This window comes from Lynx canadensis, chromosome B1, assembly GCF_007474595.2.
Source record: "Lynx canadensis isolate LIC74 chromosome B1, mLynCan4.pri.v2, whole genome shotgun sequence".
Lineage (NCBI taxonomy): Eukaryota > Metazoa > Chordata > Mammalia > Carnivora > Felidae > Lynx > Lynx canadensis.
Window position 1 is genome coordinate 133,877,384 of NC_044306.2, and position 27,173 is coordinate 133,904,556.

Sequence of the window (27,173 nt, forward strand, 5' to 3'; positions counted from 1 at the left end):
TTGAGAGGAAAGCAGGCGGCAGCTAAGCGTAGATGGTCGGCTCTCGAGACCCGGAGGTAGTGGGTCAAATAGGACCAGAAGGGGAAGCCTTGCCCTCCTCCGGACTTTGTCCCTCCCAGATTTCTGAGCTGGCGAGCAGCAGCTCCGCACTGCAGCCCGAGCCAATTGTGAAAGGCTGAACGAAGCCCAGCCCAGCGGAAGGAAAGGTTTCAGAGTTGTTTGTTTCTCCCTGATAAAGGAGCCCTTCCTTGCTTTTGCTTTTATTCTCTCTGGTATTGGACGGAACAACCCTCCAGAAGCAATTTAGAGTGATTGGTGAAAGGAAACACACCAAAAGCTCGCAGCAACAAAAAGGATGAAATTCTTTCTGCAGTGTCTTCAGCTTCTGCCCTTACTGATCATCTTCAGCTTAGAGTCGCTTCTGAAGCTTTTCATTCCTAAGAAGAGAAAATCAGTTACTGGAGAAATCGTCCTGATTACTGGAGCTGGACACGGAATTGGGAGACTAACTGCCTATGAATTTGCGAAACTTAAAAGCAAACTGGTTCTGTGGGATATAAATAAGGTAATAGTGCTCACTCTGTTTTACTTTTTGGCACCTTTGATCTGTAGACAGGGATGCATTCTGTAGGCAACATCCCCTTCCAGCATCTCTATAAAGTAGGTAGAAAAAACTACTATTGGTATTTTATAGATTCATTAATGTGTTTATGATTACAGGATAAATGGACTTAGACAATATAGGATTCCCAGTTACTACCCATCACTAATTTGGCATTGTAAACATATACTTCCTTTTGCCCTGAAAATAATTTGTAATCTCCTCCAAAGCCTGATTTCGCTGACCCTTCTATCTTAATCAGATGGGGAAAGTAATCGTTTTAAACTAGTCTATTAAAAGTAAGAGGTTTGCACCTGTTAAGAAAAAAAAAATCCTACTGGCCATTACTGAGATAAGTGGGTTTAAAAAGATAGCCAACAGAAAGCAACATTATTGGATCATAGCAGTTGCCAAAAGTAATTTTTAAAATTATCTTTTTGTTAAAAACGGTATAAAAGAAAAAACTCTTTGAGGTGCCTGGATGGCTCAGTCAGCAGAGCGTGTGCCTCTTGATCTCGGAGTCGTTGAGTTCAGGCATGAAACTCCACATCATGAGTGGAGTGGCAGAAACTCCACATCAGGCATAGAGTTTACTTTAAAAATAAAACGAAATAAAAAATTTAAAAGAAAGAAAAGAAAAAAAAACCTCTTCAATGTACACAGTGTTTTACAAGAATAGGTGTAGGCTTAAGGAAGAGAGGAGGACTTTGAATCTAATCTTTTATTTGGCCAATGGTAGATGGGCAGAGAGGTTTCCAGAAGGCACCTGAAGACCCGAAATGCCATCCCTTACACGTTAGTCAGCACCCAGTGCTGTAAACAAGAATTTAGGGATTGCAAATTTAGATGAGAGTTCACCCAATGAGTGTGTGATTGAGATAGCATTTTTTGAATATCTGTTGCATAGATTGTTAAGAACACAGTGCCAAACAGGACATAGGGTCCCCTGCCTTCAATCTCATAGGGAAAATAGACTTTAAATAATTATGTGCAATGAAAGATACAAACGAGGCCCAGTCCAATCTGATGTGGTCACTGGTGGTGAATGTCTGGCAGGTTGGTATGGTCAGACTCAGCAGAGCTCTCCACTTCTTCACAAGCTACCTTCTAACTTCATAGAGCTTTAGGTTCCTTTTCTGTAAAATGAATAAAATAACAGTACTTGCCTTAAATTATACCAAGTAGCAGATATACCAAATAGCATGCACAAAGCATTTAGCAGTGTCTGGCACATGGTAAACACACATTAGTTCTTATTCACAAAGTGAAGTTTAAGCTACCATTGAAGAATTCAGGTATAAGTATTAGGTTACACATCTGTGTTAATGACTCCCAATGCCCTGTGCCCATTTGTACAATTTTTTTCTGCTTTGGAGTCAAGTGCTTTTATCCAACAAGTATTTATTGAGCACCTACTATCTGCCAGACACTGTTCTAATGCAGAACTGAGGACACAGCAGTGAGAAAAACACAAACCTTATGAACTAGGGACAATAAACAGGACATGCTGTATAATAAACTATGTAATTGCTGGATGGTGATAAGTATAAAGAAAAAGTGTGAAAGGGGAGAGGGACTTTGTATGGTAGGTGGAGGACAGGGATCGTGTTGATCTTATACACAAAACCTCACTGAGATGGAGACAGTTGAGTCAAGATCAGAAGAGGCTAAGGGTGCAGTGAGCCCCTCACCTGTCTCTGCAGAAAGGGATCAGCAAATGCAAAGCCTGGCACAGAGTGAGGGAAAGGAGAGAAGTAAAAGAAAAGTCTAGATCTGTGCTTTCCAACACAATGGTTAGTAATAGCTACTAGCCACTTGTGGCTGTTGAGCATTTGAAATGTGACTCATCTGAATTCTGACATAGGTGTAAATACACACAGGATTTCAAAGACAGTATGAAAAAAAGTATGTTGAATATCTTACAGCTTTTCTGTGGATTACATATTGAAATAGAATATTTCATTATAATAATAAATATTCCAAAATAATATTTTGGATTACTTTCAGTTAAATAAAACATATTACTAAATTAAATTTTATTTTCTCAGGTGTGGCTAGCAGAAAAATTGAAATTAAGTACGTGGCTCACACTATATTTTTATGAGACAGCGCTGGTCTAGAAACTTAAGTAGCAGCAGCTCCAGACCATAAAGTTTCCTGTAAACTATTGTTTGTGCTTTGGCTTTTCCTGGGAGAGCCAATGGAGGATTTTGAGACAGATTCTAGGCTGCTGGCGGGCAGGGAGAGCGGTTAGGAGACCCGCAGTAATCCAAGCAAGAGATGATGCTGGTTTTGTAGGCCAGAGAGGTAGTAAGGGAAGTGGCAGACAATCAAGAATAATGTAGTATTTGTTAAATTTATTTCATTTAAATAAACCTTCAACAATTTTGAGATTATATCCTTCATATATATATATATATATATATATATATATATATATAACTGTGTTAGTTTTAATGTCCTTATTTGGCCACATAAAAGATTGGCAGTCCAGGGTGCCTGGGTGGCTCAGTCGGGTAAGCGTCCTGTTTGGGCTCAGGTCATGGTCTGGCAGTTTGTGAGTTCAGGCCCCTTGTCTGGCTCTTCACTGCCGGCTCGGAGCCTGGAGCCTGCTTCGGATTCTTGTCTCCCTCTCTCTGCCCCACCCCTGCTTGTTCTCTCTCAAGAATACATAAACATTAAAATTAAAAAAAAAAAAAAAGATTGGCAGTCCTGGTTCAGTATATACACCACAGTCCACTTCCCTTGAAATTTTGCATATTTTAAAATTATGAAAGTCTGAGAACCACTAAACCTGACTGGGGAGGAGAGTAGAGTGGAAATTTCAAGCAGTCCATCCAGGCAGCAGATCCTAGAGACTTCTGGGCTGGTGGCTCAGTGGAGAAGGAATGAAAAAAGAGAGTTTCAGATTGTTTTCAGAACAAGCAGGAAGCAGGGAGGGGCCAGATCAAATTCTTCCTCCAGGGTTCAAAGACAGATTGTCTCCAGAGAGAATTTCTCAGATTAAGTCAAGCAGCAAGGTTAGCCAGGTCCAAAGATATCCTACTCAGGGCAGAAGTCTTCCATCTTCCTACTCGTCCTGAGGTCCATAAAAAAGGAGCATGAATTTCGGGAGGGATTAGTGGTGGCTTCAGGTTTCTTATTCTACTGAGACTCATGCCATGAATTCCTTATTGCTTAATGTAGATATTCTCACATTTCTTGACCATTCTCACCCCCATGCCTCATTAGATAAGTCTGTGAAGATAAATTTATAGAAAGTGCTGAGCACCTAGTTAGTATATACTCAAAGACTTTATCGAATGGAAAAGTGAATTAATGAATGGGAAAAAGCAATGGAAATAATCAGAAAAACTTATAGAAGTTTAGTAGTCTAGGTAATGAACAAAGAGTTTTAGTTGTAGGGATAGAGGACAAAGGATTAGTAAGGACTTAAAGGAGAGCCCAGGATTAAAAATTGAGAACTGCATCCAACATACTAGGGAAAAAGGTTAATACGGGAAATCTTGAAGAATGATGAGCAGTTCCACTGGGCTGAGAAAAATGTTAAGGATCTGCTTATTTTTTACTTCTCACCAAATGAATATGGAGGCTGTCTAAAATTTTTCCTGGCAGAATTTTAAACTTAAATTTCTTGCATTAAAAAAAAAACTTAAGAGACTCTTAAAAACTGAGAATAAACTGAGGGTTGATGGGGGGTGGGAGGGAGGGGAGGGTGGGTGAAGGGCATTGAGGAGGGCACCTGTTGGGATGAGCACTGGGTGTTGCATGGAAACCAATTTGACAATAAATTCCATATAAATAAATAAATAAATAAATAAATAAATAAATAAATAAAAAAAATCTTTTCTGGCATAGTTCAAAAGGTGTGGAGTGCCAACCTTGGCCCTAAGTGAGAAAGACCAGGGAAGTAGGAAAAGTGTGACTGCCAGTGTAAAGGAAGGGCATATTTTCCAGCACCCACTCTGTGCATTGACAGAGCCGACCAGTACTAAGCAAATCTCTGCAAATGAAATACATGGCAAATGGAGTTTAATTGCAAAATCTGTTCCAAATAAGAACCGAACTTTGTACAGACCCAAAGAATCAGTGCAATATACTTGCTGAAACTTTTTTTTTTTATAGTGGGAAAGTATGTATAACAAAAATTTCTGTTTAACCATTTTTAAGTGTTGAGTTTAGTTGTGTTAAGTACATTCACGTCGTTATGAAAAGACCTCTCCTGGCCAGGTCCAGAACTTTTTCATCATTGCAAACTGAAACTTTGCACCCCTTAAACAATTGCTCCCCAGCCTCCTCTCCCCCAGCCTTCAGCAACCACCGTTCAACTTCCTGTCACTGTGTATTTGACTATGCTGGGTATCTCAAATAACTAGAATTTTGCAATATTTGTCCTTTTGTTTCTGGCTTGTTTCACTAAGCTTAATATCATCAAGGTTCATCTATGCTGTAGAATGTGTCAAATTTTTATACTTTTTTTTTTTTTTTACTTTTTTTTTTAACATTTATTTTGAGACAGAGAGAGACAGAGCATGAACAGGGGAGGGGCAGAGAGAGAGGGAGACACAGAATCTGAAACAGGCTCCAGGCTCTGAGCTGTCAGCACAGAGCCCAACGCAGGGCTCGAACTCACGGACTGTGAGATCATGACCTGAGCCGAAGTCGGACGCTTAACCGACCAAGCCACCCAGGCTCCCCTCAAATTTTTATACTTTTGAAGGCTGAATAACATTCCATTTTGTATGTATACTACATAAATGCAATATACTTTTTTTAATTTTATTTTTTTATTTCGAGTTTTAATTTACATTCCAGTTACTTAACTTATATGGTAAAATTGGTTTCAGGTGTAGAATTTAGTGATTCATCGCTCACATATAACACCCAGTGCTGGACACAAGTTCCCTCCTTAACCATCACCCAGTTAGCCCATCCCCCACCCACCTTCCCTCAGGCAACTCTCCATTTGTTCTCTGTAGTTAAGAGTAAAAAAGAGTCTCTTCTGGTTTGCTTACTCTTTTTTTCTTTCCCTTCCCCTACATTCATCTGTTTTGTTTCTTGAATTCCACATATGAGTGAAATCATATGATATTTGTCTTTCTCTGACCTATTTCACTTAGTATAATACACTCAAGCTCCAACCACTTCGTTGTAAATGGCAAGATTTCATTCTTTTTCATGGCTGAGTAATGAAATCTATTTTAAAGGAAAGAGCCAAAAGCTGCCTGTTAGGTACTGGAGGGCAACATAAGGTTTCAGTGTCCCTTGGGGAGTAAGGGCTCCTCTCCAGAGTGTACAACAGTTTGTGTGAGAGATTTCAGTAAAAGGGAAAATACCCTATTTCCTTTTATTGCTACAGTTAATTAAGTTCAGTGAGCAAACTGCACATTCTTTCCATAGCTCTCCAGATTTGGGTTTTCTGCAAGAGTAATTGCAGGTTACTAGCAAATTCGCAACACTAGTATTCTGTTCTACCATTCTTTCTGTGGGTAAATGTAGTAAGTCCATCCACTTGTGGGTTAGCTGACAATAATTTCTTGGCTTGCAGTGTTCACAGACTAAAAATCAATCCAAGGTATTATTTGAGACATTCTTCAAAATAAAAAGAAGCTACAAAACTGGTAAAGGCAAACCAACAAGCAAAAATGGAAACAAAAAAAGGGAAAAACAAAACAACTCTATGGTCTGATCCTGAGTTTAAGTGACAAAATCAGTGCTCCAAATTGGGCTCATCATTCCGTTTCTCAAATCTGCTCATGACCTCCATCTGACTTGTTGCAACACCTTGTTGCGAGTTACATAAACTAAAAAGCAAGGACTTCAGCTTTGGTTCTTCCCACCTTCCTCATCCAGTCACCAAGTCCTGCTGATTTTACCTCCTAAAGATATATTTTAAGGCTCATTCTCTTCTCTGCATTCTTTCTAGTAGTGCCACAATTAAACTTGTATCATCTCTTGGCTGAATCATTGGAACTGCCTACTAATTTTTCTCTCTTCCTGCAGTGTTGACCCCTAAAATCTGTCTTCCATGCTTTAGTAAGAGTAATCAGTAAAATACTGACTATATGACATGTAATACTAACTATATTATAACAAATCTGAGTCCATAATTTAATCAGTGGCTCCCCACTGAGTTTTTGGATAAAACTTAGTATGTCATACAATGCCCTTTAATCTGGACTCCTGCTGGCCTTGAACTTTATGACTCAGCAACACCAGTCTGCTGATATTTTTTCCCACTGGACCTTTCTTCTATCCATCCCTTTGTTTACACTCTGCCCGGCATGCCTTTTTCCTTCTCTTTACCTGGCTGTTCTACTCACCCTTAAGATCCAACTCTGGTACCTCTTCTTCTAGAATTGTATTGCATGTCCCTCCTTTGTTGTGTTCCCATAACTCTCTGTATATTGTTCTGTTATTATGCTTACCACAGTGTATTAATGTGAACCATATGACACTGCCATTATTCAGTCCTTTATTCTGACACTAACAATTTCATATGTCCCACCTAAGTCTTATTTTAGGTTTCTTTCTACTACACTGTGAGCTGGCTAAGGTCTATTCTCTGTCTCCTTCATATTTGTGTCCACCAGGTTCTTCCAAGCACTGTGATTAAAAATTAAAATGTTAAAGGAATGAGTGAATGAATGGATGAATGAACTGTAATTAACCCTTTATCTATTTATTTTGCAGCCTGAAATGTACGTGAATAGTTTTTTAGTGACATAAAAAAAAAAGCTTAATGTTATTTTTTAAAATCTTGAAATGGAATACATACATGCATATATTCACAAAGTGTGTAAAATTCATAACTACAAAATTATTATTTTAAGATTTTTTTGTTTGTTTATTTTTGAGAGAGACACCTAGTGCAAGCAGGGGGAGGGACAGAGAGAGAGAGAGGGAGAGAGAGAGAGAGAGAGAGAGAGGGAGACACAGAATCCTAAGCAGGCTACAGGCTCTGAGCTGTTAGCACAGACCCAGATGTATGGTTTGAACTCATAAACCATGAGATCATGACCTAAGATGAAGTTGGACACTTAACCAGCTGAGCCACTCAGGTGTCCAAGATTTTTATGTTCCTTAAAAAAGGTTGCTTTAAGTTCAGTTCAGAATAAAAGGAGCTAGTCAAAGTAGTGAGAGCAAAATGTACCTGCATCCCTGCCAAAAATGCATCCAGGTAAATTATTGCTAAATGCTAGTTCAAACAACCTGACTATCCTTCATTATTTTCAGTTGTTGATACAGGTTCATGTTATTTATTTTGTTCTCTTTTTTTTTGTTGTTGCTTTTCCTAGCACGGAATTGAGGACACAGCTGCGGAATGCAGGAGACTGGGTGCGAAGGCTCATGCCTTTGTGGTAGACTGCAGTAATCGAGAAGATATTTACAGCTCTGCAAAGAAGGTGAAATTTTACATTTGGTTAGGATCGTATCATGTCAGAGCTAGGAGGGATTCTAGAGGTGGCCTCGTCATGATGCAGACAAAGTAGCAGAAGTTTTGTGACTTGCCCAAGGTTGGGCAGCCAGCTCGTGGCAGATCCAGAACTAGAATCTAGAACTGAGGTTCCCAGACTTTGGTGTGTTCTGGAATCTTCCAGAGAGCTTTTTAAAAAATAGATACCCCAAAGGTTTCTTTCAGTAAATCAAGGGCTGGACCCAGGAATCTGCATGTATAATACCTTACACACCCACACCTCACCCATCTAATTCTGCTACAGGTAAATTCTTGGATGACACTGCGAAACACTGTCAGGGTCTTCTGACACCCAAAGAACTGGGTTAGGGAGTTAGGATAAATTCAATTGCTTATCAGGCTTTGATCATAGATAGATAGATTTCTATAAAGCATTATTTGCTTTTTCTGTATATAACTGAGATATGCTATGTATATATATCATGGAGTTTCACTCTGAACACATTCGTACATATACTTGTTAACTAAATACTACGATAGTAAGAAGAATCAGTAGAATTACCTGGTCAAATTCCTTAAAATACACATTCCTGGACCTCACCCCCAGATAATCTGATTTCAGCACAGTATAAAGATTCTGATTCGAGCAGCTTTGAGAACCTCTTTGTTTAGGGAATTTTAGTTTGAGGACATTCTGAACTTCTATTCTTGAATTGTAATCTTTTATTTCAAACTGATGCCTCTATTACTGGTGAGGCCTGAGCTCAGACAAAAGAATAAGTGAAAATTACCCGGGCTAGTGGTGGGAAATAACTTTCCTGGAAGGGGGTACAGTAAGAGCAGGGCCTGTAGGTAAGAAACGTCTGCACTTAACAATAACTGTTTTACTTAAAATTAACAATGGTTTTCCTTCATAGAGACCTACATGCTTCCGGTTAATACTAGGTGTATCACTGCAAGTTTCTTAACCCCTCTGTGCCTACGTTTTCTCAATTATAAAATGGGGATCACAGCAGCACCTACCTCAGGGTTGTTAGGAGAATTAAGTGAATTAATGACGTAAAGTTTTTATATCAGTGCCTGGCACACAGTAATCACTTCTAGACTCATCTTGGAATAAGCTGTTCTGGAAAAGATAATTTCATTATTTGAACCTATTCCATGTGTTTTAACCATGCTGTTTTTTTTTACTGAAATTGCTCAAGGATAAACTATATGCTTAAACAGAATATACACAATGGCATGTGATTATCAGATATTCTGAAGTTGTTTTGATGTGGTTATTTTAGTATCAGAACATTTTTATGTCACCTGTTTAAACTCATGACTTTCTTTCTTTTTTATTTTTTAAAAATTTTAAGTTTATTCATCTTAGAGAGAAAGAGAGAGAAAGAGCATGCGCATAAGCGGGGGAGGGGCAGAGAGAGAGGGAGACAGAATCTGAAGCAGGCTCTGAGCTGTGGACGTAGAGCCCAACACAGGGCTCAAACCCACGAAGTGTGAGATCATGCCCTGAGCTGAAGTCAGACGCTTAACCTACAGCCACCCAGACTCCCCATGGCTTGCTTCCATTATTGAGCCATTATTGAGAAATGTGCAAACCAGACATTCACACCGTGGGGAGACAATAGATGCAGATGGGGAACTCAAGTATGAAGGAAGGGACAAGTGTGTCTGGGTAAATGCTTTGACAGTGTAAAAGAATCAAAGTCCTGTTACTTTGAAGGCGTTATAGCAGCTCCATCATTTCAACCACATACATGTCCTGTTTTTTTCAATATCTTAGGGGCATTATTCTGAACAACAGTTTTCATTTTGTGCTAGAGATGTGGGTATACGTACCAATAGTGTTGATCAAAGGCCAAATACCTTAGCTTGACACTTTAATAATTTAAATACAACCTGATGAAATTCATTTCTGTCTGACAAGCCTTTAGCAGTTGGCACATCATGTCCTGCTGGGTTGCTGATGGGTATTCCACCTCCTGGCTTCCTTTCTGTTTGAGGTTTGAGGTTTGAGGCTTGTCTTGGGCTCTGAGGTCAGAAGATCTGGGAGAGTCTCAGCTCCATGTGACCTTTAGTAGCCATGTGATCTAGGGCAAGAAACAGGCATTCAGTGTTTCATGTTCCTCCTCTCTAAAGTAAGCGTACCAGGAGTTGCAGGCTCATAGAATTATTATGAGAATTAAATGAGATAAATAATGAAATCGTGAAAAATGCATAGCACAATTAAAGCCTTTAATAGGCTATTTGTCACGTCCTCCTCAGTCCCCCAGCACACTGCAACACTATCTAATAATGGTAACTCCTAACAGAAGTTAGCTTTTATTTAGAACACAATGTATAACAGAATGCATTGTAACTCTAGGGTCCAACCACCAAGAAGCTTAGTTACTCAAAGCACCGTAAAAATATCAGATAAGATATTCTTTTGTTGCCAGCCCATAGGCCAACTGCCACCAGGGGAAGATAGTTGGTGAACAATAGAATGGAGTGACAGACCACAAAAATAAAGCAATAGAAGGTGTGACTAGCTTAATGGTATAATCAGTTTTACATAGTTTCTTATATAGTCCCTGCATTTGCCAATTGATTTTTTTTTTTTGCTTACCCTTTGAAGTAGTATTTAAAAAATAAATGCTAGGTTTTTGTCACCGGTTTTGTTTTTATTTGCCAGATGCCTCTCGGGTATAATAAATAGAGCAAAGTCAAGAGACTAAATTGCAAAAGAAAATTTCTACCTGCCAGACTTCCAGGTCTAGCTGTTTTGAAATTAAGTAGCTAAGATTAAAAAGTTCTTTTTTCCATTTTGGCACATAGATTACAAAACTACTCTTTTTTTCACATCTGATGTAAAAAACACATAGTTCTTTAATGATCCTTGCATGCAAACCTTCCTTTGTAACTCTTAATGATGCAGATATTTGTCTTATTTTTAAAGGTGAAAGCAGAAATTGGAGATGTTAGTATTTTAGTAAATAATGCTGGTGTAGTCTACACATCGGATTTGTTTGCTACACAAGACCCTCAGATTGAAAAGACTTTTGAAGTTAATATACTTGCACATTTCTGGGTAGGTATGACTTCTTTTACAAGAACATTCCCTTTTGTAAAACCCAAAGACTATGTTTAAAGTGGAGCTTTCAGTAGACATAAAGATGTGTCAAATCAATACTGAAGTTTTCTCCAGGCACTAAGGATAATGTCATACAAAGAGGTCATTTTTGAGGGTGCCTGGCTGGTGCCATCAGAAGAGCATGCAACTCTTGATCTCAGAGTCATGAGTTCGAGCTCCATGTTGGATGTAGAGATTACTAAAAAAAAATAAAGAAACTTTAAAAAAACAAGTCAATTTTCTTTTATTTTCTAAAAATTTTTTAGTGTTTATTCATTTTTGAGAGAGAAGGGGGGAGGGACAGAGAGAGAGGGAGACACAGAATCTGAAGCAGGCTCCAGACCCCAGGCTCCCAGCTATTAGCACAGAGCCTTACATGGGGCTCGAACCCATGAACAGCGAGATCATGACCTGAGCCAAAGTCGGGTACTCAACCAACTGAGCCACCCAGGTGCCCCCCAAAGAAGTCAATTTTCTTTCTTCCCTTTTTTTTAATGTTTATTTATTTTTGAGAGAGAGAGAGACTGAGCATGAGTGGGGGAGGGGCAGAGAGAGAGAGGGAGACACAGTCTCCAAAGCAGGCTCCAGGCTCCAAGCTGTCAGCCCAGAGCCTGTCGTGGGGCTCGAACCATGAGATATGACCTGAGCCAAAGTCGGAAGCTCAACTGACTGAGTCACACAAGTGCACCCAAACAGTCAATTTTCATGCTGTGGTCAAATCTCATCAACCATTTTCCCTCCCCGCCCCTTAAAAATATTAATAATAATAATTAGTTAATAATAAACTTCAGCTGTTATATATGTTTTAATTTTGAACTGGATTCTTAAAAAAAAATTAAAAACAAAAATAAACTAGATTCTCACATCTCTATGTGATCTTATTTATGAAAGAAGGAATTAGAGATAATCCAAGTCCTCGTCTGTGATTCTGTTAAAAGTGAGCCCAGTTTGCTTTTCAGATTCTCAGGAGACTCAGGCCTTGAGTATTTTCTGGCCCCAAAGCTGCAAACTTTATTATAAATCTCACCATTCAAGGTCTATAGATTATATATATAGAGAAAAAAAAAAAAAAGAATTTCTGAAGAGGCTGAAAATTGCCCAAATAGCCCATTCCTGAAAGGGCCTCTCAAAGTTTTCTTGGATGTCAGTTTGGGAAGCATAATCTCAAAAGAATGTTGGAGTTGGTAAAAATGCAGTATTATCTTATGTCAGTATTTCCAAGTTATTGACCTATGTCTTTGTATTTTTATAACTTACAAGTTTGCCTGTCTTTCTGCCTCTGTTAGAATGTAGGGCATTGCCTTAATTGTTTTTGAATCCTCATCACGTAATAGGTGCTCAGTAAATATTTATTGCATTCGGTGACTACTAGAAGATTGCTGTTCACTTCAGTATTTTGGTAAATGACATAACCAAACTATTTGCTAACAATTTCACATTGCATATAAATTCTTTTGATAACTATAGATTATTATATCTATTCAATATATGAAATGATAGAAAGTATCAGTGACAAAAGGTAAAGAGAGGACCAGGGCATATTAGAAGTTCACAATTTAAGTGAAATGGATTCTTAAAGTTTTCAGTATCCATTGCCTTGCTTAATTAGTTTTTCTAATCCAGGCATCCTATCCATTTGCCTCATGTGGCCACATTTGGCAGTTAATCTAAATTTTTTTTTCTTTTATACTAGGAAAATGTTAATGAAGTATAGCTTTGTCTGGAAATCTTCCCAATAGGTCTACAAAATCAGAAATAACAATATACCATTGTCTCTTAATCAACACTATTTCTAGACTACAAAAGCATTTCTTCCAGTGATGATGAAGAATAATCATGGCCATATTGTCACTGTGGCTTCAGCAGCTGGGCATACTGGGGTCCCCTTCTTACTGGCATATTGGTAAGTCAGGATGTGGTTCCTTAATTTGTTCCTATGCTTGTATGTGATTTCTTACCCTAATGAAAACTACCATTAATGATGATAAACTTGAAGTTGCCGAAATAGTCAGTTGCACAGTCTCTTGTACAATAGCTTTACCAATCATTAATCCTCTCCAGGCTGACCATTCTAGAGGTGGCTGCAGGGAAATTGTCCAATTAGAAGGCAGCTCTTAAAGCACTTCTCATCCCTTGTAGGAGCAAGAAATTATACAACAAGAGTAATCTTTTTGTACCATGAATAAAAGTTAATAATTTTTAATAAAGTAACTTTGTGGAAACAAAGTAGTATAAAGAGAAAGTATAATCCAGGATTCTAAATGATGTAAACATCTAAATAGTGGAATTGTTGTAAAAAAAAAAAAAACTATAATAGTTATCCATTTAGAAATCCCTGCCATTGTAATAAGTGAAGAACTTAACTATCACAAGCAGGTAACAGTAATGGTGTGCTCCACTGTATACTGTAAAGACAATTCTTTGCAATATAGTGAGGCCACCATAGCCAACAGGAACCTACGAGTTGCACACACCTCAACAGTGCTTGGCCAATTTCTAGAAACAACAGATATAGTTGTATGCGTATAAATATATAAACACAGGCATGGGTGGGTATCTTGTTTTTATATAATATCTACACGTGTATACATACATATGTATGCATATATATAAAAGATATATATCTTGCATTTAAAAGTTTGCAAGGTGGGAATGCAAGCTGGTGCAGCCATTTGAAAACAGTAAGGAGGTTCCTCAAAAAATTAAAAATAGAACTACCCTACAACCCAGCAATTGCACTACTAGGTATTTATCCAAGGGACATATGCACCCCAATGTTTACAGCAGCACTATCAACAGTAGCCAAAGTATGGAAAGAACCCAAATGTTCATCGATGGATGAATGGATAAAGAAGAAGTGGTATATATATACAATGGAGTATTACTCAGCAATCAAAAAGAATGAAATCTTGCCATTTGTAACTACGTGGATGGAACTGGAAGGTATGATGCTAAGCGAAATTAGTCAGAGAAAGACAAATATCATATGACTTCACTCATATGAGGACTTTAAGAGATAAAACAGATGAACATAAGATAAAGGAACACAAAAATAATATAAAAACAGTGAGGGGGACAAAACATAAGAGACTCTTAAATATGGTGAACAAACAGAGGATTACTGGAGGGGTTGTGGGAGGGGGATAGGCTAAATGGGTAAGGGGCATTAAGGAATCTACTCCTGAAATCATTGTTGTGCTATATGCTAACTAATTTGGATGTGAATTTAAAAAAATAAAATTAAAAAAAAAGAAAAATATGATAAGATGGTCCACAGTAATTAACTCATATATATTAGTATTTCCTAATATGTTAAGGAAAAGGCAGGTATATCTACTGAAAATGCCCAAGGAACAGCTTGAACTTTTTAGGTAGGTTAACCAATGAAGAAACTTATATTCTATAATTAAAATAGAATCAACTTTTATCCAGAGAATGCAGTAATTTAGCCTTAATGACTGACATTTGACAGGGGAGACCAAGGTCATTCTAAGACGTCTGATTCTTAAGTTGCACTCTTTACAATCTTTCCACAAAACTCATCTCCCATAGGAAACCAAATCAAATCATTATTTGATATGCCTTAAGGTTACTAAAGATGAGGAGAATAAATTGTTTTAGTGTCTAGACATTTTCCTTTAACAAAAGTTGTTAATATCCTGGTCAGAAACCATGCCTAATTATGTGTTCTCTACTGCACTTGGACCTCAATACCTATTAAGTAACAACAGCAACAAGAGGGGTGTGTGGTTCCCAGCTTCATCCCTAGACTGTTGCAAAACTCCTCTGTCACATGGTATGCATAAGCTAAGACTTTCCCATCCAGTCCAAAAGGAAATAGTCCAGAAACAATTCAGTTATCTTTTACCTGAGGGTCCCATATACTGTGGGTATAGTAAGTAATTCATGAATGTTTATTTTCCTTGAAAAGTCAAGATGAGCTTCCTGTGCTTCTGTTTATCTGTTTTGTTTTGTTTTTACTATTTGATCTCTCATGAACAGTTCATTGTAGCTTTATCCAGAAGCCATTGAAATGAGAGTTATCTAATTATCTTTGAACTTTACTGCAGTGGCAGAAATCATTCTAAGCATTGTAATTTGTGTATTACATATCTTAGTGATGTTAAAGATGGAATTTATTTTCTAATGTGACCTTGTGGCATGTACTATAACCCCCAAAAGCCTGTAACTATATTTTCTAATATGGCACAAAAAAGTATATAGACATTTATTAAATCTGGAATTATGTGAAAAAAATAAATAAAAGTTTGCAAGGATATATACCAAGCCATTTTACTCGAACCACACCTAGAGAGTGGTTATTCTTTGGTAATGACAAGTAATTTTATTTTGTTCATCTATATTTTCTGTCTTCCTTTCCTTCCCTTCCCTCCCTTTTCCTTTCTTTTCCTTTCCTTTCTTAACATATATTTGTTTTCTAATAGTTTCTAAAATGGGGTGCCTGGGTGGCTCGGTTGGTTGAATGTTTGACTTTTGTTTTTGGCTTAGGTCAAGATCTTACATTTCATGAGTTTAAACCCTACATTGGACCCTGCACTGGTAATGGGAAGCCTGCTTGGGATTCTCTCTCTCTCTCTCTCTCTCTCTCTCTCTCTCTGCCCCTTCCCCACTTACTCTCTCCATCTCCCTTGAAATAAATAAATAAACTTAAAAACATTTTCTTATGAACATAGACTTGGATTGAGTTTTTGGGTTTTGGGGGGGTTTTGTTTGTTTTTTAAGATGAAATAGCTGTTGAAGCAGTTACAGAACAGATGTGTGATGCAGATCATGTATTGTCTCTTTCAAACCCAGTTTAGGTTAGGTGATTGTCCCCTGGCCATCAAAGGCTCACATCATTTGGCATTGTTTTCCTTGATGAAAGCTAGCTGCAGGTGTTGCTACTCAGCTACTACACGAACTTCTACTCTCTGCCAGATTCTTAGTCCCCAGGCATTGAGGTAACCCAAGAGAATCAGAGGATCCAACAAGGGCTGTGAATGCCCTGTCATGCTTCCTCCTCTTTGCCATGGTAAATACTGTAACTCTCTTGATTCTAATTTGATTCTACTCCACTGAATGTTTAGCTATGAAAACCAAGAGAGAACATGTTCTGTATGAGAAACTATTGATAGTGCTTTCAGCAGAAGTAAAAGTTCTCATCAAGTGTTGTCAAAGCAGGAACGACACACACAGTTTGTGCGCAGATTGCACACTACACAATTCTAGGGGGCACTGTGCATATTCGGGTCCCCTTAAACTTAAAAAATCTTCCAGGAGATGGCAGTAAAGTAGCTTTAGAAGAGGAGTAGGTTTTTCTGACTCACACAAAGGTACCCTTTGGGCTAGAAATAGAAATGTGCTGTGACTGTCTGGATGTATATATGACTGAACCCAAAAAGGCCTGTATATAAACTTGTAAGATTCTGGCAGGTGGGTGTGAGGACCTCACCCTGCGGCTGCCCAAGACAAACCTCCAGGTTCCCTTACTTGTTAAATCTGCCACTTGCCAATCTGGAGTGGCCTGCCTCTTTCTTTGCTCTCTCCCCGCCCTCTGTGTGCAGGGGAGGGGTGGGGGCAGTTTCAGATCGTACCCAAGGAGCTCCAGAGGAGATTGCAAACCAACAACCCCCACAGTGCTTCAGCTTCCTTTTTGGTAAATGGGGATCATAGTAATACCTATTTCAAAGAGTTGTTGTGAGGAGCAAATGCAGTTAATACATCGGAAAAACTGAGGACAGTGCCTGACGTGTAGTAATCAATTTTACGTGCGATTATTTTTGTGTGGTTTTTCAAGTTAAGATTTACATTTTTCTTTCTGTTTTTTTTAATTTTTTTTTTAATGTTTATTTCTGAGACAGAGAGAGACAGAGCATGAGTGGGGGAGGGGCAGAGAGAGAGAGGGGGACACAGAATCGGAAACAGGCTCCAGGCTCTGAGCTGGCAGCACAGAGCCGGACGCGGGGCTCGAACTCACGGGCCGGGAGCTCATGACCTGAGCCGAAATCGGACGCTTAACTGACTGAGCCACCCAGGTACCCCAAGATTTACATTTTTCATGAGTAAAACTAGCCATCTATCTTTTAAGCCTTCAGTATATATCTAAGGTTTAAAAGAAAAAAAAAGTTGAAAGAGAACTTTGCATAGCTTTGTATTTTCCAAAGCACAGGTTAATTGGCAAGAATTTATAGCTACTTTGTGTAATTGCTAATAAATACAGACTTAGAGAAAAATAATCTAGTAATTGATGGCGCTGAGTTGCACATTTTAAAATGGTTAAAATGGCAAATTTTATGTTATGTGTATTGTCACACAATTTAAAAAAATTTTTTAATGTTTATTCACTTTTTGAGAGAAAGAAATAGAGAGTGGGGGGGGGGGTGGGGCGGGTGCTGAGAGAGAGGGAGACACAGAATCCGAAGCAGGCTCCAGGCTCTAAGCGGTCAGCACAGAGGCTGATGTGGGGCTTGAACCCACGAACCATGAGATGATAACCTGAACTGGAGTCAGTCACTTAACCGACTAAACCACCCAAGCACCCCTATTTTCACATAATTTTTAAAAATCAGTAATGTAATATTCCAAAAACCACTGAATTATACACTTCAAGTGGGAGAATTATATGATACATGAATTTATTTCTCAATAAAGCTGATTTAAAAAGAAAAAAAAACCTAACTGGAAAATTAATGTCTGCTTAAAATATTATTAATTTGCCTCTCTTGGCAAATGAAGGAGCTGTGACAGTAAGAATTGCTTTGCATTTTGATTTATTTATTTGACATATTTTTTGAGCAGCTATTATAAGCCAAGCACTGTGGTAGGCCCTGGGGATTCCTTGGAAACCAAAATAGTCACAGAGCTTATAGTACAAGTTTGAGGGACAGACGTTAAAAAAAAAAAAAAAATTCACCCAAACAAGTATTTAATCACAAATCCAAAACAGGCTGTCATGTAAAACTGAAGATTACTACATAATGGAAATAATTTAGACTAGGGGTCAGGAAAGGCCTTGTTGAGGAAGTGAAGCAGAGTCTGAAAGGGAAAATGGGACTTGTCCAGGAGAATTTACCCAGGAATTCCCTGGATGTATTAAATAATTAACAGGCTATGGAGACATTAAATCTTATGGAAACAGCAACAACAAAAACCAACGCTTTACCAGTTTTCCTAGCAAGACCTTTAAACCCACTCAGTTCTCGCTCCAATAAGTGTTCTGTGTCAATGCTTCTTAGACTTTAATGCCTATAAATTTACCTGAGGATCCGTAATGCACATTCTGATTTGGTAGGTCTGGGCTGGACCGAGACTCAGCTGATGGCCATGAGGCTCGGCGGAGGACCACACTTAACTAAAGAAAACAGACATCTGAATTCAATTGGTACCACAGCTTTCTCTAATTATCTTCTGGCCTCTCTGTTTATTTCCAGTTCAAGCAAATTTGCTGCTGTCGGATTTCATAGAGCTTTGACTGAAGAACTGGCTGCCTTAGAAAGAACCGGAATCAAAACAACATGTCTCTGCCCTAATTTCATAAATACTGGCTTCATCAAAAACGCAAGTACCAGGTAAGTTGAGACAGAAATGAAGACGACAAAAGGATTGGTGATTGCTATGAATATCAGCCATTCCGTGGGTTTTCTTAAATATTTTAATCCTTAAAACACCTGACATTCAATTCCCTTAGCTCATCTCAATTTCAGCTCCTGTAGATTGTGGGAAAGCAGGTGAGGCAAAAAGAAGGGGAGAATATATGTAAACATAAATATGAGGAACTCAGGTGAACTTGGTAATCCTCCTTTTTTTTCTTTTCCTGAGCAGTGGTTTTCTGACTTAAGTATACATACCTTTCACCAGGAGTGAGTGCTTGGGAACCATGTAGAGGTCCGACTCCCAGAGATGTTGATTGCTTGCGTTTGGCTAGGAGAGGGTAGTGGTGGGGAAGGGGACTTGGGACTCTGTTTAACAAGCATCATCGGTAATCTAGAGATTATCCTCCATAGTGAGCACTAGTCTTTACTTAGTTAAAAAATAAAACTATATGGCTCAGCATCCGACTTCAGTTTAGGTCATGATCTTATGGTTTGTGAGTTGAAACCCCATATTGGGCTCTCTGCTGTCAGCTCAGAGACCTCTTTGTTCGGATCCTCTACCTCTCTGTCTGCTCCTCCCCTGTGTGCACTCTCTCTCTCTCTCAAAAATAAATAAACATTTTTTAAAAACTTATAAAACTATAAAGGATAAGCTCTGAGGTTAGTTTTTTTTTTTTTTAAGTTTATTTATCTTGAGAGAGACAGAGACAGCACAAGTGAGGATGGGCAGAGAGTGAGAGAGAGAATCTCAAGCAGTCTCCGAGCTGCCATCGTAGAGCCTGATGTGGGGCTCAAACCCATGAGGCTGTGAGATCATGACTTGAGCTGAAACCGAGAGTTGGATGTTAACCATTTGAGCCACCCAGGTGCCCCAGAGGTTAATTTTTAATGTTTCTTTTCTTTGGGAGTAGTTTTAATGTCTTTGTAACATGATGCATAACTTTAAAAAATTCCAACATACAGAAAAATACGAATAAGTAAGAAAGTTTATTTTTAAATTGCCTTGGAACCTTCTATCTACTGCAAACTACTCAACATTTTGATGAACATCCTTCCAGACATCTCTCCATGTATAGCTTAAATGTCTAAATTATATGTAACTGGCATATATTACACATGGGGTTCTGAAAACTGTAGGTAAACTACTTATTTCCCTCAGCCTTATGTCATGGACATCATTTCATGTCAGTAAAGACAGAACTTTATCATAAATTGTGTTGGTTACTTAGTCTGAACATTAGTATCTACTAGTGATTTTTACCCTGGCACAGCTGCAATGAACACCCTAGTGATAAAGTTTTGGGGTGATGGGGGGTTCGTAAGGTCCAGAGTTGACAGCCAAGAAAGAATTCTTGAAGACGTTTTTGGTGCCAAACTAGTGATTTTATTAAAGCATGGGGACAGGACCCATGAGCAGGAATAGCCACATGGGGTTGTGACAGGTAACTCATTGTATACCCTCAGGTTGGGGCAGAGTCAAGGATAGAGTAAGTCTCTAAGGTATTTTGGAAGCAAGGTTTTTAGGACCTTGAGTGGCTAGCTGTTCCTAGGGAAACACCACTTATTACCATTTAATAAAACCCCAGTCATGAGACTCTTCAGATGTATATGGGGGGGGGGGCATAAACTTGGAGGATGATTGACAACCTATATCTTGGGGCAGTTGAGATAAAGGAAGTAGACTTACAGGATCCTCAAGGTTGTGACAGTGTTAAGCCAAGGTTCTCTTTTGCCCCTAGCAAACTGTCATCATCCAGGCAGCTGAGCCCCTATAGAGGGAGGTCACTCTGCTGGTTTGAAGGACTTGTCAATGGGCTGTAGGCAGTAAGGGAATTTAGTTTTTCATTTGTCTTAGTTTCCCACATCACCATGGCAATTTTCTTTGTTCTTCGGTAGCCATGAGTGTCTGAGGAATATCACACACATTCCACCTGGGGGGTGGGGGGAGTGGGTATGTGTGTGGCAGCCTGTATTTTGCCCTCAGCTTGCCCCAAGCTCCCTCATCACTAATGCGCACATATTTTCACATTTTGGTGGTGTCTCCTTCAGGTAGATTTTAGAAGAGGGATTACTGGGTCAAAGGGTGTACACATTTTAAATATTCGTACGTGCTGCCAAACTGCCCCCGAAGTGTTTCACCAATCTGCACCTGTACCCACGAGGGAGGAAGAGTGCCACTGCTTTTCTACTTCCTCAGCAGCCTGCCTTCTGGTGATGTTCTGCCCTTTCCATACAGGAAGGATCATCTTTGTTTCCTGATGACCTAGTAGCTACATTAAAGTGTTTTCTTATGTTTTTTGGTAGTAGGGCTTCTTTCCTTCTTTTTATTTTTTTTTTTAGGTTTATTTATTTATTTTCAGAGAGACACAGCACACACACAAGGGGGGGGGGTGCAGAGAGAGAGTGTGTGTGTGAGAGAGAGAGAGAGAGAGAGAGAGAGAATATCTCAGGCAGGCTCCCCACTGTCAGTGCAGAGCCCATGAACTGTGAGATCATGACCTAAGCCATAACCAAGAGTTGGATGCTTAACCAACTGAGCCACCCAGGTGCCCCTTTTTAAATTTTATTTAAATGTTTATTTTTTGGTAGTTTGACGTCTTTTTTTTTAATTTTTTAAAATGTCCATTTATTTATTTTGAGAGAGAGACTGTGCAAGCAAGGGAGGGGCAGAAAGGGGAAGGTGGAAAGAATGCCACGCAGGTTTTGTGCTGTCAGCACAGAGCCTGAAACAGGGCTCGATCCCACAAGCCATGAGATCATGACTTGAGCCGAAATCTAGAGTTGAATACCCAGCTGACTGAGCCACCCAGGCATCCCAGTAGTTTGACTTCTTTTGTGAATTGCCTGTTTCATGACCTCTGCTCACCTTTTCTATTGAGCAGTAGAGTTTTAAATTAATATCTATAAGTTCATTGTACATTCAAGATACTATCTTATATGTCATACACATTGCATATATTTTTCCCCAGTTTGCTATTTGCCTTTCAACTTCTTTTTATTTAGTTTTACATTAAAACTTCTCAGTTTATTTTCCATCATGGCCTATAGGTTTGGCGAGATATTTATAAAGGTCTTTTTCAGCCCAAGCTTATAAAAATACCCACCTATATTTATTTCTCCAGTACTTTTATGGTTGGATTTTCACATTTGGAGCTTTGCTCCACACAAAGCCTCTGACTCTTGATTTCAGCTCAGGTCATGATCCCAGGGTCATGAGATCGATCGAGCCCTGTGTCCCTGCTTGGGATTTTCTCTCTCTCTCTCTTTCCCTCTTTCTCTCTCTCTCTGCCTGTCTCCTCTGCTTGCATGTTCTCGCCCTCCTTCTAAAATTAAAAAAAAAAAAAAAAGTCACCGTATAGCTTGTTTTTCCCAAATAGTTAATGCATTATTTTGCATTATTTATTAAATAATACATCATTTCCTTCACTACTTTGAAATGTTATAGTAAATCTGCATACATACTGGGATCTATCATGCTGATAAGATTCAATTTTTATTTATTTATTTTTTAATGTATGTTTAGTTTTGAGAGAGACAGAGTGTGAGCGGGAAAGGGGCAGCAAGAGAGGGAGACACAGAATCTGAAGCAGGTTCCAGGCTCTGAGCTGTCAGTATAGAGCCCTACATGGGGCTTGAACTCACAAACCACAAGATCATGACCTGAGCTGAAGTCAGATGACTTCACTAACTGAGCCACCCAGGTGCCCCTAAGATTCAATTTTTAAATTTCATTTTGCCTCTTTCCCCCAATTCATCTGCCTTTGGTAAAAATATATTTTAAATTAATGAAGAATATTCAATGTGGCACTTTGGGAAAATATCAGGTTCTATTTAAATACATCTTAATGTAAATATGTCTACCCACAGGTATAGAGTAGAAAGCCAACATCAAGTAGAAATTTGGTAGCTGTGCAAAGATCTGATGCCCTACAAAGAATCTATCAAATTGTCCTATAAGTCCCTTTTTAAGATACAATTTTGTTAGAAAACAAAAGCATATTTATTTCAGAAGACCTAGTGTTTAAACTCATCTGTATTAATCAAATAAATCCTAATTGGACTCTGAAGAGAAAACAAAAGATGAATTATTTCGGGGTCCTGAGAAGTGGAACTGATCAGAAGTAGAAAGAGGATAAAACTTCATTAAACTGTCAAACAAGTACTGTATGATCTCACTTAAGTGTGGAATCTAAAAAAGCTGGACTTATAAAAACACAATAAAATGGTGGTTACCAGGGGTGGGGGAATTGAGGAGATAATTGTTTCAGGATATAAGCTTGCAACCAGTAAGTTAACTCCTGGAGTTCTAATGTGCAGCATAGTGATTATAGGCAGCAATACCATATTATAAACATCAAAGTTGCTAAGAAGCTAGATCTTAATTGTTCCCATCACACACAAAAAATAACCATGTGATATGATAGAGGTGTTAACTAATTCCACAGTGATAATCATATTGCAATATATAATTGTATCAAATCAACACATTGTACACCTTAACCTTACATGTGATATGTGATGTGTCAATCATATCTCAATAGAACAAATAAATTTTTTTAAGAGTTCATTAAAATTAAAAGGGAGTGTCAGAGAGAGGAGTACCATCCTCAAGGGTAAGATTTGCCAGTTTCCTCCATTATTTAATTATTTTCAGGGGGAAAACTCTCATTGGATCCTAATATAATATTTTGAGTCAACTTTTTCACTCAGACTGTCTTTCAGCAGTTAAAAACAGGTACCATATTTTTATAAAATTATAATTGGGTTTTTTAACCTTGCCCCCAGGACAAGGCTACATAAACTAACGTTCCTCGTGGGCAAGAGTGCCCTCTCTGGCAAAGCTCTACTAGTGACAATTAAAAAAATAATTGGGGGAAATAAATAAATAATAATTGGGAAGCTTGCTATGGGGGGAAAAGGATAAATCGAAGTTGGCAGGAGTCTAGGCCAATCACAGGAATATAACCTGGTTTAGCAAGGGTCTGGGTCTTGGTCCCTGCCACATGAACCCCTTTGAAGATAAACTGATACTAGAGTAGATACCAACGGTGAAGTTGGTTTTAATCTAGAAACTTAGTGCTAATTAGAAGACAGATCTTACTCTATATTGTGGACACTAAATAAAATTTGTAATTTTTTTTTAATATTTTTAATGTTTATTTATTTTTGAGAGACAGAGAGAGACAGCATGAGTGGGAGAGGGCAGAGAGAGATAGAGAGGGAGACCCAGAATATGAGCAGGCTCCAGGCTCTGAGCTGTCAGCCCAGAGCCTGACGCGGGGCTCGAACTCACAGACCGCGAGATCATGACCTGAGCCGAAGTTGGACGCTCAACTGACTGAGCCACCCAGGCGCCCCAAAATTTGTAATTTTCTTAAAACTCATGACAATGCTTTTGCTTGTAGAGATTAAGTAATTTACCTGTAAGGAACAGAACTGAGCCTCAGGCCAAACCTTTTCCCTTTTTACACAGAGGAGGGCCTTTCTGAAAGAAGGAAACTAAACAAACCTCAAAATGATTGATTCCAAAGAATTTGTATCATATTGATGTTGGGGCTTACATTCCCTTTTCAAGCACATCAAAGATACCGTTTATTGATTCTTATATTTACACATCTAACACACTGCAAAGAAACTGGTTTACTATAGCAGTTATAATTCAGCATAATCTGAGTTAATTGGAATTAAGTGTAATCAGGTGTTCTGAGTAATTTTTTTTGACAGCTAAGAGTTATTTGCATTAAATAAACTTGGATATCAAGAAATCGTTTTATTAAAAACATTTTTTGAAAGCCTGCTAACTAGGTGCCCGACTAGGCGTAGATACCTTATATAAATAACCTCTAATCTCTAATCTAGGAGGACTAGATTTGGCACCAGGACATAGTTTGCCTATCCTTGCTCTAATGTTTATCTGCAAGATAAGTCTTACAATGCCCATTTTATGAACAAAGAAACTGTAAGTTGGAGAAGTTAAGAAGATTGCTCAAGGTCACACAGCCTGAAAGTGGCAGACTGGAATTCCTACTAGCTCCCTAACTCCAAATGCCCTGCTATTCCTAGCTTTATTTCTTCACATAAATTAAAAAAAATTTTTTTTCAATGTTTATTTATTTTGAGAGAGAGAGAGAGAGAGAAAGAGAGAGAGAGAGTTGGGGAGGGGCCGAGAGAGGGAGACACAGAATCAGAAGCAGGCTCCAGGCTCTGAGCAATTGTCCTGAGAAACACCATATTTAAAATGTGTACTAGATATGTCATTGGAGGTATCTTTATTGCTTTTGTGATAATGTATAATGATTATAAACAAAATTTAAATAATGTAGAGAAAAGCCCCTTCAAAGCTATAGATGCCGTTAGGTCTAGTTGATTTGTATTTTTGTTCAAGTCTTCTATTTCTTTGCTAATCTTTCTAGTTGTTCAATTCATTTTTGAAAGTAAAATTAATGTCTCCAATTCTTATTTTTAAACTGTTTTTTCTCAATTCCATCAATTTTTCTTCATGTATTTTGGAGCTCTATCATTAGGTATATGAACAGTTTTTTATAAAATGTTCTTCCCTTGGGGCACCTGGTGGCTCAATCAGTTGAGCATCTAACACTTGATTTCAGCTCAGGTTATGATCCCAGGGTCATGGGACTGAGCCCCAAGATTCTCTCTCTCTACGCCTTTCCCCTACTCATGTGCACACTCTCTCCCCAAGATAAAAAAAAAATTTTAACGTTTGTTTTAAAAAATAAATAAATAAATGTTTTTCTCTCAAATAAGTTATCTCTCTCTTTCCCATTAGTGATATAAAGAATGTAACATAATCTGAATTTATGAATTAAGTGAAATTGGATATTCTGATGGAGTTTTTTGACAGTCAAGATTTATTTTTGTTTAATATCCTTTTAAAAACATCTATCCTCCTACATAAAATATGCATTAAAATTTTTCTCTAAAAATTTAGTTTTTGTGTGTGCTACAGAAAGATACTAGTTTTTGTTGGCTAGCACCATAAGAAAGAAAATGTTATGAAAGAAGGTGATAGGTAACATTTGTGTCATATGACTGTATTGAGTACTTCCCTACACATTACCAGTGGAGTGCTGAAGTCAGCTTAGACTCATTTGGGGACACAATGTTAATAGCTTGAAATCAGCCATGGTTCTTACACCATAGAAAGTAAATGGTACAAAACAGATAATTCTGTGCCCTAAAGAGCCAGTTGTAAAACATTTACTAGCAAACCACTGCATTAACTCCAGTTTTCAGATTAAACACAAAAACAAAAACTTCTAAACTTTAAAGAGTTGAAATATCTTCCCCCAAATTACTCAGCTACTTAAGTGGTAGTTCGATTAATCAAACATAGTCCTTCTACCTGAAAATACCCTTTGTCCCTAAGTATTCCTATGCCCCACATGCATTCTCCTACCCCACACCAGCAGATGGGCCTGAAGTGTTTTTGAATACTTGCTACAAAATCGGTCATGAACATTTATTTCATAGGATTTACAACTCTTGTTAACATTAGACTGTCATAGGAAAACATTTTTCCATGTACTGATATTTTAATGTTTAAGATTTTATTCTGCCAATAAATTGATTTTCTGGAAGTCTTTTGGTCTTTTAAAAATCATGATATTGGCTAGCCATTAAATTTCATGAAAATTATTCTGGCAGAGGCTAAAACTTTGGATAAAGAGATCAAACACACTAAGAAAAGTTTAGTCAGTGCAACACCATTTGATTGATAGGCTCACAAGACCACAGTGTGAATGAGGGGGTATGCCGTACTGTTTACACAGGTGTTTGTGAGCTTTCATGGAGCCTGGGAATAGTGAAGTCTGGTAGCAATATGCTAGAAAGTTAATTTCCTTCTGGATACTTCAAGGCACAAGCATCCTTCACTTCCTAGATTCATCATCCTATTGCCCTAATACCCTGCCTATTGCCACAGGCTAAAGGAGTGCTTAGTCTTCTTCAACCTTCCACTGCCTCCTCTGGACCAAAAGCTATCGCCTTTATTATTATATTTTCTCTCCTGTTGCTCTCCAGATTTTTCTTATGTAATTCTTCAGAGTCCAGGGTGAACACAGTGTTCTAATAAATGACTGACCTATGCTGAGAATGAAAGATGATATCCTATATATATATTTTAAACTCTGCCCTCCTTCATGTAGTCAATGATCACACTCACTTATAAGCATACTACTATACTTCTCAACTGTCCCAATTTTACTTTACTGCATATGTTTTCTATCTGAATGAACTATTCTATATTTGTTCCTAATGAATCCCATCCAATTCTTTTTGTCTCATTTCTCTTAACTAGTCACACACATTTAAAGTCTACTTCCCCAAAATGTTAGTCAGTTTGGTGATGTTGGCAAATTTCATGAGTGTATTCAATTATGTACCTTTTTTTCTAAGTCATTAATAAAATGTTAAAAACTGACAACCAAT

At 38.2% G+C, this 27,173-nt stretch overlaps 1 protein-coding gene across 1 annotated transcript in view; it reads left to right on the forward strand.

The window, feature by feature from the left end:
* The first annotated feature begins 203 nt into the window (after positions 1-203).
* HSD17B11 (hydroxysteroid 17-beta dehydrogenase 11) overlaps positions 204-27,173 on the forward strand; it is a 34,067-nt gene continuing 7,097 nt past the window's right edge. The window contains exons 1-5 of the mRNA XM_030313475.1: positions 204-565; positions 7,900-8,007; positions 10,960-11,091; positions 12,930-13,036; positions 18,564-18,701. Coding sequence (XP_030169335.1) covers positions 356-565; positions 7,900-8,007; positions 10,960-11,091; positions 12,930-13,036; positions 18,564-18,701 — 695 coding nt within the window. The 5' untranslated portion in view covers positions 204-355. The remainder of the gene's footprint in view (positions 566-7,899; positions 8,008-10,959; positions 11,092-12,929; positions 13,037-18,563; positions 18,702-27,173) is intronic.